Source organism: Agelaius phoeniceus, chromosome 4 (assembly GCF_051311805.1).
Source record: "Agelaius phoeniceus isolate bAgePho1 chromosome 4, bAgePho1.hap1, whole genome shotgun sequence".
In the NCBI taxonomy this organism is placed as follows: Eukaryota; Metazoa; Chordata; class Aves; order Passeriformes; family Icteridae; genus Agelaius; species Agelaius phoeniceus.
Genome location: NC_135268.1, coordinates 12,320,500 through 12,337,389, shown reverse-complemented (window position 1 = coordinate 12,337,389; position 16,890 = coordinate 12,320,500). Strand labels below are relative to the sequence as shown.

Here is a 16,890-nt window from a genome sequence, read left to right as displayed (position 1 = left end):
TACAGAGGTGTGACTTGCAGGACCAATAATCATTAATTACAATGTTTGACTGTTCCTAAGTTCAAGGAAGGAGCGCCCGTTGCTCGCAGCTGCCATCACCTCTGAGTGATCCCAGCACTTCCATCTGCAGCCTGTGCCTGAGGGCACTTCAGTCAGGAAAAGCCATCAGGAAAAAATCTGTCTCTAGATCCACATGGTTATCATCTCTGCTTCCACACAGGGATTTTCTCCCCAGTGGTATGGTGGGGAATTTTTCCCAAAGAGTTCGTGATGGTAATGGTAGAAATTCTGAGCAGAAACTTCTGATTCCCTTCTTCAGAGATTTCAGGGAGATTGGTACCTGTCTCCCAGTTCCCAGATGGCACCCAGGGCATGGTCTGATGCAGCCCAGACATCCTCAGTGATGTTTGTCAAAGGGGAAAAACAAATGGTGTCTGACGTGTCAGCTGGAAACACCACACAGGCACAGGAGCTGCAAAATGAACATTTTGTGGAAAAGCAGGTTGTGTCCTGGTATGAGAGTATTGAGAATATTGACACATTTCACCCAGCTGCTCTCAAGTGAAGGGTTTTTCATGTGTTTTTTACTTAGGGAAAGTTTTCATCCGAGCATTAAGGGGTGGGCAGTGTGGGCGTGATTCTCCCTTTCCCCTATAGATGAGGAGACACTATTGGCCAAGATCCATGGTGTGAAATAACATTTCATAGGCTTCGGGTCTTTCTAATGAGTCTTCCTTATTTTAGTCAAAATTGTGAAGTGACAGAGCTCACTCCACATCCTTTCTGCCCCAGAATTTACCAGAAGGGCTCAGTGAGCCTAAAAAGAGAGATTTAGTGAAAGACGAACCAAGCTGACGCCATTCTGGTCCGACTCCTTTCTAATTGGCCTCGTCTGTTCTGCTTATATTTAGAACCATGACTGAACCTTAATTAAGAGCGACGTTGCTTTGAGTAGATTGTGGCCTCACTCTGTGGAAATCCTAATAGGCTTCTGAGTGCTTTACTTTTTCCTTCATCTCCTGCCTAATAGATGGACAGAGAGGCTGCAGCCACGTTTGGATGTCTGGAAAACATCTCTTTGTCATGCTCCCGCTCCTTTAGCAGTGTCTGTCTTGGAGACAGGTCTGTCCCAGTGGGAAATCAGATGGTTGTTCTGCTTTCTGTTGGTGCAGGTGCACACTCATCCTGGAAGGAGGGTACAGGTGAATTGCTGGGATCAGGATCTCTCCATGTACAAAGATCCTGCTGCTGCATGTACAGGATATGGCTCAGGATGTAGTGCCCCTGCCACGTGGGTTTTGTTAGGTTAGAATTATCACCAGCTTGAAATCTCAACTGCTGTGAGGATGACGTGGTAAGGATGGGCAGCTGCCCTCTTGGCTTTCTCACTTGTGACTCAGTGCCTGGGATCAGATCCAGGAGGCACCAGCTCTGCACTTGCATCCAAATCTTTCATTTCCCCTGCAGGAGAAGGGTCTGTGCTGCAGGGCCCCCATCCCTTCCCATCTCCCCACATGATAGGCTAGGCCATGGCTGTTCCCTTCCAGCCATGCCCATCCCTTCCAGCTCCAGCAACCTCCCACACAGCCACCTGGCTGCAGGGCTGCTGGGGGAAGCACATCCATGGGGATTGTGGTTGTAAGTGATGGCAGAGTGACCTTCTCTCTTCTCTGCCCCATCCCATCTTCTCTGGACACAGGAACACCAGCTGCGAGTCAGAGCCATGCCCTCAGGTCATGGAGGTGTGTCCTGGTGACCTCTGCTCCTGCCTGGATCTGCAGGTAGATTCTGCTTTCCTTGAAAAGTTTTGCAGTCTTTATTTCAGCATTCCTTGTGTCTGCTGAGGAAGGGTTTGGAGCTTGTGGGGACAGAGAAAAGTGACCACAAGGTCAGTGGTACAAGAAGCATTGTTCACAGTTCTCTCTTTTTAGCCACCTGGATGATGTTTCTGATGGATGTGAGAATGGTGAAAACAACTCTCCAGGAGCTGTGTGGGAGTAGAAAAAGATCAGTTTATTGGGGCACTGATGACCCTGAGTGGCTGGTTAATCAGCCACAACATCCCTCTCTGGCTTTCACTTATTAGCTTTCTAAGGATGTGGAAAAAATGCAAATGGCAATTTGAAGAAGCTGGGTTGTTAGCTCTGGTTGAAGATGGACTGCACCACCTGAAGGATGCTGGGCTTGAGGTACTTTTGAACCTGCAGAGCACTCAGGTTGTATGTGTACTCCAGAAGTGGCAAGGAACAGTACGTGAAGAACAGCAGTCAGACTGACTACTTTCTCCTGGTTGTTCTTAGTTTGTGACCTTGAGGAGAAGATAACCTTTCAGTTAGACTCTGAAGAAAGCCTCAGATGCTGATTCATCTGTAGAGTTAGTGCCAAAGTGTCTCTGTAAAGTTCCATTCCTGTTTTGCATGCAATATAAAGATAATCTCCAGAGATTACAGAGAAGAGCACACTCAGCTCCTGCTAATAAGAGTGAGCTGCAGAGCTGTTCCTGGGAAGGGCCTCAGAGATGTGGATGTGGTCCCTGCAGCCCAGACTGCTCCCAGTGTGCCAGACTGCCACTGAGGAGCCTCTGCTGGCCTGGGTGTGTTTCCATCTGCAAACACTGGGGCCAGCATAGCAACGGGGAGCTCCCAGATGGCAGCAGCTGGATGAGATGAAAAACTATCCCTTTCCCTTTGACTTTCCAGTCTTCAGTGTGAGCTGGCAGTACCTGGTCTGTAGCCTGGGTTACAGCTCCATTCAGATGCCAGCCTTGCATCACATCCCACTGACTTCTCCAGGTATCTTGCTCCCAGGCACTTGTCATGATGCCAACCTGACTTGGATGCCCAGGTTATCTGATCACTGCAAGTATCCATGAGGAACCAGGAGTCTCCTTTTCCAGCCTTGGCATTTACAACACAGGGATCACTTAGTCTGTTATTTGAAGAGGATAATTTTTCAGTAGTAAGGCTGTCCAGACACATTCACAAGTACAGTACAGAATATGTAAAAGATAAGGTGATGAGGTTGGTTTGTTATTGTTGTTGTTATTATTATTATAATTCTGCATTTTTAGATCCTACAGCCTCCTGTGCCAAAGTGTCACCTGTTGCTCCTGGTTTTGTTGCAGGCAACTTAGCTGCCCCAAAGTAATACCAGTTAAAGATCTAATTCTTTTTTGTCTTCATTCAAGTCCAGCATTAGCTGCTGCATTTGCAGGTTGTATCACTCTGCCAGTTTGTCTGGGATCAGTCAGGATCTGTCACATTTCCAAGACAGGGTAGGTGTGGAAACAGTGCAAGGTTATCCCACACAGAGCTGCTAAGCTGGTACCATGTGTCTTGTGATTAAAATTCACAGCTGTGCACATGTGGTATTATTACAAGGATATCAGACAAAAGAGTTAAAATACCTGTGGCTCAGATGATTGGCTACACAGCTCCCTCACTGTTTCTACTGACCAAACCAAGGGATAACATGCCTTGCACAGGATCATTCCTTTTCCCAAGCAAAAAACTGGTGCTGATGGCTTGTACTGCACTAAAGTATTTACAGTCTTTAAATGTCTGCAGAGGAAAAGGTAAGAATGTGAGTTATTCTTAATAAACAGTTTTGTCAACTTCCCATCTGGCAGTGTCCAGGTTCTTTGTTTTCTGGGCAAGGAGCTTAGCAGAAGAGCTCTGTCTTAAACACACCTACACACGTAAAGGTAAAGTGGTTTTGGGTTCAGCTTGTCCTTTGCAGACCTCCAGTCCAGTTTCCCTTAAGACAATCCTGCAACAACAGATGTTAAAGAGAAAAGCATGTCCCTTTTTCTTCCTTCTTTTAGCAGACAATGAGGAAAAACCCAGCACTTATAAAATCTGTATGGAAGAAATGCTGGAGAAATGGCTCTGCCTCTCACTCTCTGCCTGTGCTTTTCCATGCTGTCCAACATCAGCAGGTGCTGATGTTAACTGATACTAGGAAAGGACCTGACTCTAAAAAGCATTTTTAACTTTTTGCACTTTCCTGTACTGTTCCTGTTACCAATCTTAGGCTGTGCTCTCAGTGTCTGTGTGCCAAGGGCATTTTAATCTGTGTACTGATGCGTTCAGGACATGCTGTGCTGTGGATTTTTCAGTGAGACAAAGACTAACGATGTGTCATATCCTCCTCTTGCATTTATTTAGTCAGAATTGTCCTGCAAGCGGTCACATGTCAGTAGGACACAGGTCCAGGGCTGCTCCTCACTTTCCCAGGGAGAGAGTGGGAAACTGTGGAAAGGAGTGCTAGAGCAGGGGAGACATCCCTCATGGAAAGCAGCAGGAGGATTAAGAACAAGCCCAAAGGCTGGGGCAAAGGAGAGTCTGTGTGGCCTCTTCAGGGGACTCAATCCCTAATCCCCTGCTTTGACTTTCCATTGCACCACTCTGTGCTTTAAATAAGGTGTCAGTGGGGTTTTTTTCCCTCAGGGCTAACAGACACCGGCCTTGGTGCTGATGACTGAAGGCACCAAAGGGCAGCTGTGCCAGTGCCACGCCTGGGGACACACCCCGGGGGCAGCTGTCTGCTCAGGGTGGATGTGAGGGACACACATTGCTGGCACTTGGTTGTCACGTCTCATCCTGCATTTTTAGCAGCCCCGAGGAGAGATCAAAAGTCCCTTTGCAGTCTTCCACCCCCTCATGGCATTCAGTGATTTGTGCAAATCCCAGAGGGAGCTGTTGTGGGAATGTAGGGACATTCACACGTGGTTACTGTGGGACTTGCTTGGAATGGACAGAAACACAGCAGGGAAGCACAAATGAGCACAAGCAGTTTTAAATGGTGGTGTTAAGTTCACATCCATCTTCCTGGGGAGAGCTGGCTTGTTGCTGATGTGCAAACCCCTTCTGCTCTCACCTAGGCGGAGTGAAACTCCAGGCCGACCTCACTCCTGGCATTCTAGCAAACTCGCGGAGAACCAGCCCGATCCCAGCATGATGCAAATATCTCAGGGTACGCTTGGCACCCCTTGGCATCAGTCCTACCACTCCAGGTAAGTACTGCACAGCTGGGGAGGGAAGGGAGGGGGCAAAAGTGTAGTGGGGAAATGGTACCAGTTCACCTCCATAGAGCTGGACAGGTTTATACACAGCCAGGGTTCAGATCAGAGTTGGAAAGGCTTCAGTTCCTGTTTGGTTTCCCAGATAAAGTGGCTTTGTTTTCCTCCTGTAAGTGCTCTGTGGGGTGATTAGCAGCTAGGAAGTCCCCCTTCCTACAAAGATGGGAGCCCACTGCCAGGATGGTGGTAGAGCTCTCTGTGGATGATCTCCCATATAGAAACACAGCATGGTTGTTTTCCCAGCAAAGGAAAAGAAATCCAAAGTCTAAATTGGCCTATTGAACAAAAAGGAAGAAAAGGGTGTAAGTGGCAGAAGCTGTCAGTGTAACAGAGCAGCCAACAGTGCATCAGCAAGAGTGCTCCCAGGGTGAGGAGTTCAGGGACGGATTTCCTGGTTTGGCAGTGGCTTTCTGCAGGAGTCAGCTCTATCACAGCTGAACGTGCAGGGCAGCTTGTGGAAGAACAAGTTTAAATTCTGCCCTTGAAAGATTTTACCCAGAGAGGCAGAAGGGTTTGAAACCCTCCATTATAGACTCTGGGATTGAAACATCACTTTCTTCTACTGGCTAGACTGATCCTTGGCAGAGGAGAGGAAAGAGAAAAAAGAGCATTAAAGAAAGCGAGGAGATGGTTGCAGAAAATGAAGTGTGTTGGTCTGTGGCCTCAGCACAGCTCATGCTGGAGCATACTCCTTTCCCACCAAGGGGCTTTGCTTCCCAGGCAGTTCCTGGCAGAGCCTTTGGCAGCATGGCTCTGTCTCCCGGGTGCTTGAGAAGGAGCATGGGGAACATCTAGTGGCCAGCTGGCTGGGGCTGTGCTGGGTATTGCTAGGGAGATGGTTATTTGAATCCAAAACAGAGTGGTGCATTTAAATGAGCAAACCAGTTCTGTCCTGAGATTTGCCGTATCTCTTCCTGCCCGTGTTCCTCTGCATCTCCCTGCAGAGCTGCTGTGAGCAGGCTACCTTCTGCCTTTCCTCATCCTTAGCACCCTTCTCCCCTGGGTCTGTCACTTGTTTGGGATGTGATCTGGAGCCAGCTTCCAGCTCTGTGCCTTGCCCTGCCACAGCCTGTCCCTCCCTGCTCCTTCCCTGTGGCTCTGCCAGGACAGCACATGTCGTTGCACAGGGAACTAGAGAAAGTGATACCTGAGGAAGGGAAGCTGGGAAGAGAGGGAAGAAAAGTGAAATCCTCAGGCTACCCTCTCCAGTCCTCAGGGTATTTGCTTAAATCTGGAAGGGGAGATTAGCCAGAAGTTTGTGACATCCCCTTGTGACTGGCATAAAGAGCTCCCTTCCCATGGATAGAAAGATCTCTGAATATCCTTCTTTTTTGATCACTTTTCTGATGGCCATGAGTCCTCTTTGGACACCTCAGAGGAAGTGCCAAGGTATACCTGCACCTGCTAAGCTACAAGAAGAGGTGGCAGTGCAGACTTCCTGGGAATTCTCAGACTGTTTCTATGGTTGCACCCCACTTTCCTCCCGGCACAGGCACATACATCTCTTCTCTTCTTGTCAGCTTAGTTTTCTTGCAGCAAACAAAGTATCCTTGGGACAGCTGAATTTCCAGGAAGCCTGCCAGGGCATAGCCTTCATCTCCATAAAAAGAAATGAAATGGGAAAAAAAGAAAGAGATTAGAACCCCCCCAGAATGCCCCTCGTGCTCCTCTCCTCCTCCTCAGCGGCGTCGGTGCTCATTCAGCTTTCCAAGGGCTTTGGATGGGTTTGCTGGGTGGGGTTGATCCTCCCTGGCTCCAGAGATGCACCATCTCTCTGTCTGTATTTCCCTCCCACCCTTCTGTGGTAAATAAGAGCCATGTGTTGCAATGTCAAACAGTTCCTCTTTGTGAACTGGGATGACTCCAGACAGGGGATGGAGCAAGGCCCAAATATGGGTTTTCATCTCAAAACTAAACATCTTGCTTCTGAGCTCACTTATAAGTTGTTGTGCCTTTCCTCTGCTGGCTTTCACTCTTCCCTCGCTGTCCCCCAGCTCCTCCACCAGCGATCTTTCGGCGTACGAGCATGGCTACCTGAGGAGGAGCCCCGATCAGTACAGCTCCCGGGGCAGCATGGAGAGCCTGGACCACTCCTCCCCTGCCTACCACCCTTGCCACCTGTCCCCGGCCAAATCCACCAACAGCATCGACCAGCTCTCCCACCTGCACAGCAAGAGAGACTCAGCCTACAGCTCCTTCTCCACCAACTCCAGCATCCCCGAGTACCCCGTGGCCCCGTCGGGCAAGGAGCACTCGTGCTCCCCGGACAGCGCGCAGTGCCGCGGGGGGCTGCCGGAGAGCATGCGGCAGGCGGACATCCGCTACGTCCGGACGGTCTACGACGCCCAGCAGCGCATCTCCCAGGAGTACGAGCTGAAGCCCTCGGCCCTGCTCCCCGGCGGCGACAGCCGCGGCCACGGCAGGCTCCACGCCTTCAGCCGGCACAACGCCGCCTCCTCCTGGGCGCAGCCGGCGCAGGGCCCCTCGGACAGCAAGAGCCAGCCACCCCTGCCTCCCACTCGCAGCGACAGCTACGCGGCCATCAGGCACCACGAGAGGCCCGGCTCGGGCACTGGCCTTGAGCCCAGCAAGCCCGGCCGGGGCCAGCCCAAAGGGGCCTGGGCACCGCTCATCAACTCCCTGTCGCAGGGGCCGCTGCTGAAGCCGCCCTTCGGAGAAGGGCACCTGCACACGGTGGTGGAGAAGAGCCCTGAGAGCAGCCCCACCATGAAGGCCAAGCAGAGCTTTTCCCAGGCGGCCCAGCCAGGGCAGCCCCTGCTGCCCACCGGCATCTACGCCGTTCCCTCCCCGGAGCCACACTATGCCCAGGTGCCCCGGCCTTCTGCCGGCAGCACCGGCACGCTTTACCCAGCGCTGGCCAAAGAAAGTGGCTACTCCCCAGCCCTCCCGGCCTCCTACGACAAGGCCGTGGCCAGCAGCACCCTGGCCTTGGATGAGAATGGAAACCAAAGCACTACGAACAGGTCGACCATCTTCTACCAGCCCCCTGCCACTGAGAGAAAGCATGAAGCCAAACTCATCCAGCAGAAACCTCCCAGCGCAGCGGGCCCAGAGCTCGGCCTGGCTGTGTCGCAAAAGGAGGAGCTGCTACCCCTTTACAAGGCAGCACACAGCCACCGAGAGACCACCGGTACCACACAGACCTCCAAGCCCCTTTTCCAGGGTCCACAACCCCAGTCAAGGGATGCTAGTGAGAGGAAAAACCATTACCAGCCCAAAGAGGACTGGACACCTGGATCCCAGGAGGAGAAAAATAGTAACTTACAGGTAAACGAGAGAGACACTGGTGCTGCCCACCCATGGGGTCACAGCAAGGCCAAGCAGTATGGCTTCTCTTCCTTGCAGAACATCCCAGAGAGCTCCAGGAGGCAAAGCAGCTCTGACCTAAGGGAGACACAACCAGGTGAGGGTTATTCCAGCACCAGACTGTCCTTCCGGAACAGCAGCAGCAGAGAGGAGAAGGATCACAGAGAGCAGGGGCACAGACAGTGGAGTGATGTGGACCCCCAGGCCTTCAAGAGGCAGGAGGAGGAGGGCACGAACATGGCTCTGTTCCATGCTGCTGAGCCAAAGTGCAAAGAGCCCCCTTCTCCTCAGCTCCCAAAGCCCTCGGATATCGGGAGGAACCGGCTCAGCTCTAGCAGCACCCAGAGCTTTCCCTACAGCAAACCAGAGGCTGGCAAGCCCCGCTGCTCTGTGCTGGAGAAGGTCAACAAGTTTGAGCAGCGGGAGCAGAGCGCTCCCCGGCCCCAGAGCGCCGGCGTTCCCAGCTTCGGCCAGCACTATGGGCCGAGCAGGACGAGCCAGCCTGCTGGCATGAGGTGCTCTGTGCACAGCCCAGAGGACATGAGAAGCAAGCTGCCCAGTGAGCCAGGCAGGGGCTCCAGCCCGTCCATCAGGAACGGGAAGCTGGAAGAGGCTGACTGGCGCCCCGTCGAGCTGCAGATGGTGGCTTCAGTGAAGCAGGCAAGACCCAGCGAGTACTACGGCCTGTGTCCTGAAAACGAGGTGCAAATAAGGGCGGCTCAGCTTCCTCGGAGTAGGAGCACATTCCAGCTGGGAGGCGAGCCTGAGAAGGAGATCCTCTGGAAGGATAACATCCAAGATGCGCATGGGTCGCACCTGGACACGTCATTTAATAGGGCCTACAGGAACAGCATCAAAGATGCTCAGTCCAGGGTGTTGAGGGCCACCTCCTTCCGGCGGATCAGCCCCCCGTTCGGGAACACACCCAAGAGGGTGCCCCAGAGGCCTGCCTCGGCCCACGTGGGCATGAGGAGCACGGCGGCATCCCCTCACACCCCCAAGGAGAGACACAGCATCACGCCCACGGAAGGAGGCTTCTCCAGCCTGGAATACGCCAGGACGCAGCAGGTGCTGCGCATCGGGGGCCGGAAGCGGCTGACGGCGGAGCAGAAGAAGCGCTCCTACTCGGAGCCCGAGAAGATGAACGAGGTGGGCATCTCGGACGGGGAGCCGTCCCCTTTCTCCTTCCAGAAGAAAAGCATCCATTTTATCTTCCCAGAGAACACGGTGGCCGACCGGCGCAAGATCTTCGAGAGGGACGGCAAAGCTTCCTCCACAGCCAGCCTGTCCAAGCCAGAGCTCAAGCAGCTCCAGCAGAATGCCCTGGCCGACTACATCGAGCGCAAAATGGGGCGCCGGCCGTCCTCGCAGGACATGGGGCTGCTCCGGGAGCGCTCCCACAGCTCCTACCTGCAGCTGGCTGGCCCCGACAGCCAGAGCCTTTCCTCCGCCTCCAGCATGAATTCCCTCCAGGACCAGAAACTGTACCGCCGCAGGGAGTCCATGGAGCGGATATCCAGGACGGGACGGATGTCTTCTACCCTTCCTCCTGGGCTGATTGACTGCTTGGACACGAGCGGAGATGAGAAGGTGCCAGGGCGCCAGGACAGCCTGGTCACCGGCCAGCCCAAAGCAGAGAGGTGCCGGGATCACAGACCCAGATCGGATCTCACCAAAGGCACGCAGACAGACCTGCTGGGCATGCAGGGCCAGCCCCGCTACAGGAAGCAGGAGCAGGTCTTTGAAACCCCCTCCACCACCAGGAAATCCGGGAAATCAGTGTCTGTGGAAGACTTGCTCGATAGGTACGACAATCAGCCGGTCCCTGTGCACGTGCGCTCCAGGTCGTCTCCCACGGCGGATAAGAAACAGCAGGTATGTGGGAATGGGGTCATGTGCACCCACAAGAGGGGATCTCAGAACCAGGGAACGGGGAGGAATGTCAGAGAACAGGCTGATGTCCAGTCATGGCCAGGACTCCATTGATTAGAGACATATTCAGCATGTACTGAGGCAGTTTAGTGCACCTTAATTAAAAGATCACTGGTGGGGTTCAGCTCTCTCCCTGCTGGAGAGTCAGGGGTGTCAGGGATGCTGGCATTCCAGTGCATGTGCTGGTAGGTTCTTGCTGCTCTGGACATCCTATCTGAGCTGTCCTGTCTTTACCTGCCAGCAGCACCAGAGATGCACTGAGCACTTTTCTAGTGGAGTGTCCCACTGAGATGGTGATTTGCCTCAGCCCATTTTCCTTCTGCAAAGTAGAGAGGATTAGAGGCTGCTTGGAATTGCCTTGGCTCCCACTGTGCCTGACAGTGCTGGGAAGTGCTGGGCAGAGGCACTGCCAAATAACCATTATGTTTATCCTCCAGCCCTGGAGGGAAGCATCACAGAGAAGACTGAACAGAGACCCTGGCCCTTCCATGTCCCCTGCTTAGTGGTTGGGAACATCACACTGATGTCACAAATGGGGAATTCGACTGACTCTGAGGATGGTAAACAGTAGAGCCAGGCTAAATTCTTAAAGAACAACTGCCCAGGCCAGCTCTTCAGCTGGCTGAAATCTGTTCAGACCTATTTAGGAAACTGCAAACTGGTCGAGCCACATGGATTTGCAGCAGTGCTGGGTTTGCTGCCCCATCCCTATTTCCATGCCAGGCTCTATTCATCACGGAGAGAGGCAGCAAACAACCAAAATGTGTGGACAGGCTCCTAGCCCCAAATAAGCTGAGTGTTTGGAGAGGCTCACATGCTTAGAGGGCAGCTGAGATCCAGGACATCTCTTTCTACTCCTGCACTGACTCTTGGCCCAGAGCAGATTATCCAGGAGCAACAAAATGGTCCTGAGTCAAGTGACAAGAGAGGAGGCTCTGGGCAGCATCTCACAAATGGCCCAAACTGGGGTGGGGGGATGAAGCTGCCCTCCCAAACTCATTGTGTGCTTCATTCTACACATCCTCCCTCAGCAGCCCTCAGCTCCCACGCCACATCTTTAAATAGAGTGAATTAAAAAAGCATCTTGTGAATATCAAGTGACCGGAATGCACTTCCAGAACCACCCCTGTCTCATCCCACCATCAGTATTTTTTCCACCCCAGCCAGGCACCAGACCCATCTGTGCCATTTTGTCACGCTTGATGATCAGAGCAGCAGGAAAACCAGACATCCAGAGAGAGAAAAATCACCAAAGTGTACTTTGCAGTGACAGGTTGGATGACAAGCAGCCCCAATTCATTTTGCCTTGTCTAACTCTTATCAGGCAGAAGGTACAGGGCAGTTCTTGAGATCTTCATTTTCCCCTCCTGGTTAATTTTTAATTGTTCATACACTCAGCAGCCAAACCAGAGGTTCTGCCTGTTGGAAGCCTAGTTGAGGAAGAGGGTGAAGAACATTGCAGACCTGAATACAGGGTCTTAAATCAGGCAATGAAGAAGGAAGAGCCCTTAGGGCTGTTTCCCAGAGGGATTTAGCTGTAACCACCTGTGGAACAAGGATTAGTCCCATAGGCAGCAAGGCACTTGTGAAAATCCTGGTCTTAAATCCTAACTTGACTTCCAGTGTATATATTCCAGTATATACACCAATCCATAGGGTCTGTTTGAAAGGGAAGTATATGTTGAAGTGCTTTCTTTATTAGGTTTGTTTTTATCCATCTCCAATGCAAACCCACGGCTATAAACATGGGGTACAAAGCCAAACCAACAGAATGAGGGTTTTTTTAATTATTTATTAGATTTCTTTTGGCCTTTTCAGATATTTTTGTGGGAAATGTTATTTCCATTTTAGCAGCAGACCTCTCTGCCTCACTCACTGTTCATTTTTCAGGGCCTTGTGTACAGTGCTTAATGTTCCTTTCAGGTTGCATACAAATCACATTGCACTGTCACTACAGGAATTTGTTTGGAGCTAGGCAGGAGTGAATAGCCATGGAGAATGACTTGCTCTCAGACTTTGGAAGGCATTCTCATCCATGTTTTGGTATTTTGTTTTGCTTCCTGCTGATGCTGTGTTGGTGCCCCAGGAGCTGCTGAGGAGAGAGAGCAGTGAGTTCAGCCCCATGGTGAGGGATCCCTGCTATGTGCTCAGCGCAGGAGCCAGGTGGGTGTGTGTCCCTGTCCTCTGTGTCCCTGCACGGCCAGCTCTGGCCATCCCCCTGCCAGCAGCAGTTGTCTAGAGCTCAGACCTGCACAAACACTGTTCCAGATGTGCTGTGCCCAGCAGATTGAGGAGGAGTTGCTACAAGCTTTTTTTTTCACCACAGACATTAATTTACTATCAAGTCCTCTTTGTGTCATTGTGAGCATGTTTGGGCAGCAAATTCCCACTTTTGTAACTTCAGAGTGTGTTTGGTCTGCTGTTGAAACTCGCAGTGTATGATAGCATTAACTGAAGGATCCTAAAGGAAACAGTACCTCTATGTCCCACTCTGGGTGGTTTTATCCACCAAGGATGCTGCCTCCCCAAAAGCAAGGGACTAAACCCAGGATATTTCCTTAATCATGCTCAACTGGGAGCTGGCCTTTGGGCTGCTTCCCTTCATCCAGGCAGGATGTTGTGCTCAGCAACAAGGGAGAGAGAAATGTTTTTAAAAATAGAAGAGCATAAGCACAAAACTCAATGTCTTAGGGCTTATGTAAGTCTCCACTTAGCCCCTGATTGTTTTGAAGTTAATGAGAACTGAAGTTGGTCGTGCTGTATTTACATTTAAATAATAAATAGATGTTTGCCCTAAGCTCTGAGTGCCCAAACAGCTAACTCCCATTACAGTAAAAGCCATCAAGAGGGACTAAAAGCATTGTTCACAAAGGAGCTCTGTTCCTCACAAACTTGCAGTAAATGCCAGCCCTCTCTGTGGTCACAGTGGGAGTTAACACTGCTGTGTCCAAAGGTTTCTTCATGCAGCTCTGGGTCAGGGAGTGACAGCTGGAAGCAGAGGAAGGTTCCTACTCTGGCTGATCCTACTACTGGCCATTTTTGCCCCTAAGAACACATAAATGTTGTTTTAAAGGGACTCAATCTGCCTTCAGGCACATCCTTGTAGGATTATTTAAAACACACTTGTTTACTTTGATTTTGAATAACTTTTTCCGTGTTTTTTCCAAAGAGAACAATGCAGCTGTTTCAATTCCTCCTGCCTCCCCTTCTCTCCTAGAGATGGCATTTCATCCTGCTGCTCAATCACTGCTTGTGCCTTCCTTTTATTTTTTTTTTCCTTTCCCCAACCTATTTTCCAAGTAATGGGATGGAACACCCAGACTGAAAACAAGTTTACTGGGGCACGAAATGCAGGTTTCTCATTTTCATGCTTCACTGCACAAAGATTATTTGTTATTAACAGTTTTATGATGTTTGTGCAGCATAGGCATCCCACATGCTCCACAAGCACATTTCTCCTGGGAGATGGGAGGTTGCTTTCCCTTCTTGCTTGGAATTGGACTTCCCAAAGGATAAAACAAAAGGACAGGAGAGGCGTTTTTCATGCATGGACCCTTCAGGGAGGCAAGGCAGGCAGCAGGAATTATGTTTCTAGGTTTTCTTGGGACACAGCTGCTCCATGTGCTGCAGAGGAGATGGGACCATCCTTACCTACCTCTCCTGCTGGAGAGGAAAACACAGATGGTTAAGTGAGGAAAACCTTTGGTCAGCAATCACTTGGCCCAGCCACACGTGCTGTTCCTCTGTTCCCCAGGTGTCACAGGGCACTGGGAACTGCTCCACCAGTTTTAGAATGCACAGTTGCTTCCACAGTGGGAGAGATCTCTGAATTAGAGAATCACCATCTGGCGTTCCTGACAAACACTGAGCATCTGAACAGAATACACACTGCTACTGTCCAGGAACCACAGACAATACCAAGAGCAGCCTGTCTGGAAAGTTTCCCCACCCCCAGGCACAGGCTGCCAAATTCTATTCTCAGTCACACCAGAATAAAGCCAGAACGACCCATGTCTTTGACAGAGTTATTCTTAATTAGTACCAGTACATCTGAGAACAAATTTGGGGCCCAAGTCTCCAGCATGACAGATTGGCAGGATTATTTGACAATGCATCTCAAGAACAGAAAATGCACTGGCAGTAGAGCTTCGTTGTGTTTTACTGTTTATGATATGGCCTCGTGGTTCCAGGCCACCTTGTCTTGCCTCTGCCAGTGCCATTATTACTGCTCAGTTTGTTTTCCAGCTAAACAGCCAGACAGGCAAATAGGTTTGGCTCTAGATTCCAAGCAGAATCCTCAGTCCAAAGGCCAGATCCTGTTTCTCAGGCTCACATGTGAACACCCTAAAAGACCAGGAAGGAATAATTCAATCTGCTGGCTTTGCAGCCTTAACATCTGCTTGCAGTTGGAATGTGCTGGCTTTGGTGTTTGTCACACCTGCCTGTCTGAGGGAGCTCTTCCTTCTAACAGGATTCCAAGGCTGCAAGAGCTTTTTTCAATTTTCTCTATAGTCAAAATAGTGCATTTTTTGGCCTTTGTTCATTCTTGGAGACAGTTGAATCATTTTAATGGCGCCTTTCCAAAAGGAGCAGATAACATTATGGGAATATTTGGCTCATAGAGCTGAAATTCTTAAACTTTCAAGCAATTGAGAATGGAGTTTGATGGTAGATAATGTCAAATAGTCTATCTTACAACAATTGCTACTCACCCCATGTGTAACAAACAAAATTGAAAGCAGAGCAGGAAAGGAAGCCAGCCATTAGGTTCTCCTAATAGTTTTTCCATTGAGTTGCTGCTGTGGTGCATGCTATGTGTGTGATGTAGCACACACTGACAATGATGGGAGATGGTGAGAGGGAGTAGATCTGGCTCAGGACTTCATTTCCAGTTTCAAAGCTCAGCTGTACCTCACCTAGACCAGCAGGCAGTGATGCTGGCCTCTGGTAGTGTTGGTAACTTGCCCATTAAGGAGATGCACAGTAAATTTTCCTGCTCGTTGATGAGTTATTAATCTTACCATGGTCTGTCTCTTGGTATTCAGGTCTTTCAGCAAGAAAGAAAGAAGCCACTCAGAGAAAATGGCGTTCACTAGTTACTATCCCCATCCCCTCCACAGCACAGAGCTTGTCGCCGGGCCTGGCACGCTGGTTGAGAGTCACAAGCTCTCAGAACTTTCCAGGCCAGATAGCAGGACTTCTGCATTTTTCCCAGCCCCAACAGAGGCAAGGAGTCACTATCCTGAGCAAAAGCAAGGCTTTAAACCCTTGTTCCTTAACCTTACTCCTTCTGGGCCTGGCCACTCTTCCTCTAACACACCTGCCCAGGCTCCCTCAGACTTGCAGAGCACAGGTGACAGCCAGGCTCCGAGACAGCACCATGCCAAACGAGAGGCTGTTCCCCCTGAGGGCAGCGGGAGCACTCAGGCACAGCCTCTGGATGCTGACCAGGACAGATCCCCCGAGACTGCCACGGAAGAGATGATGTGGAGGAGGAAAGCGGGGCTGCTGCACAGGTCCCTCCCACCCAAAGCAGCGTGGGCTCATTCGGCCAAAGACAGCGGCTACACCAGGGCCATGGTGTCTCCTCCGGTGGCCGGGCCAAAGCCCTCCCAGAGGTGGCAGTCCCTGCCCACGCAGAGCAGCACTTCCTCCGACCCAGAGACCCCTTCTCCCCAGGCCGTGACCCAGCTCCGGATCTCGGAGTCGGGGCTGCAGCTCACACCCCCGCCGCCGCTGCAGGACGAGGAGGACGACGAGGTGTTTGTCGCACCCTTCTCCCCGCCGCTGCCATCCCGTCCTCTTCCCGAGCTCGGCTCTTGCGCTTCTGCCAACGGCACGGAGGAATTCCCACCTCCTGCCCCTCCTGCTGAGGGGAACGGGGCAGCTGGAGACAAATCCTCCCGGCTCCCAGAGGAGGCCAGTGTGAGGTAAGGGCAGGCTGGAGTGCGGCGGCTTGGGCAGTGCAGGGCCATATACAGTAAGATATGCGGGGCTGGGACAGATGGGCTCATCCCTCAGGCCGTGGGACCCCCAGCTGCTGGCTGGGCTGGGAGCTTGCACGTGGTCAGGGGACAGGGAGTGACAGATTCACTGCTGGTCACTCAGATTCACCAGCAGGTGCACTGACAGGTGCTCCCCAAAAGCCCCAGGACAGGGGATTATGGGGGAACACTCCTGGGCTGGTTCTCCCTGCAGATTTCAGTGTGGTTGCTTCTGACTCTCTCCAGCACAGAGCTGGAATGGTTGCTGGCTCCTTCCAGTTACTTGGTTTTGAGAGACAGCTGTGAAAATCCATGATGGGTTTCTCCAAACAGTTAGTATTTCCCAGAATATATTTTGGACCTGGCACAAAATAATGCTGTCACAAAGTGGTGATTGTCTGCCAAGAAATGACAATGCAAATATGTCACAGTCAGGCTGTATAGGAAAATTCTCCTGAAGGATAGGACTTTGGGCAAGGTGCCCAGGAGGTTTAACTCAGCACAGCTTCCCTCACTCCCAGGGAGCTGCTCTGATATCCATCTGGGAAGAATCTGGCCAGGGCTATA

The 16,890-nt window shown here is 51.4% G+C and overlaps 1 protein-coding gene across 2 annotated transcripts in view; it reads left to right on the top strand.

The window, feature by feature from the left end:
* SHROOM3 (shroom family member 3) overlaps positions 1-16,890 on the top strand; it is a 69,832-nt gene that overhangs the window by 46,425 nt on the left and 6,517 nt on the right. For both annotated transcript variants that reach the window (XM_077176828.1, XM_077176827.1), the window contains exons 3-6: positions 4,883-5,014; positions 7,075-10,282; positions 12,426-12,502; positions 15,385-16,269. In XM_077176828.1, coding sequence (XP_077032943.1) covers positions 4,956-5,014; positions 7,075-10,282; positions 12,426-12,502; positions 15,385-16,269 — 4,229 coding nt within the window. In that variant the 5' untranslated portion in view covers positions 4,883-4,955. The remainder of the gene's footprint in view (positions 1-4,882; positions 5,015-7,074; positions 10,283-12,425; positions 12,503-15,384; positions 16,270-16,890) is intronic.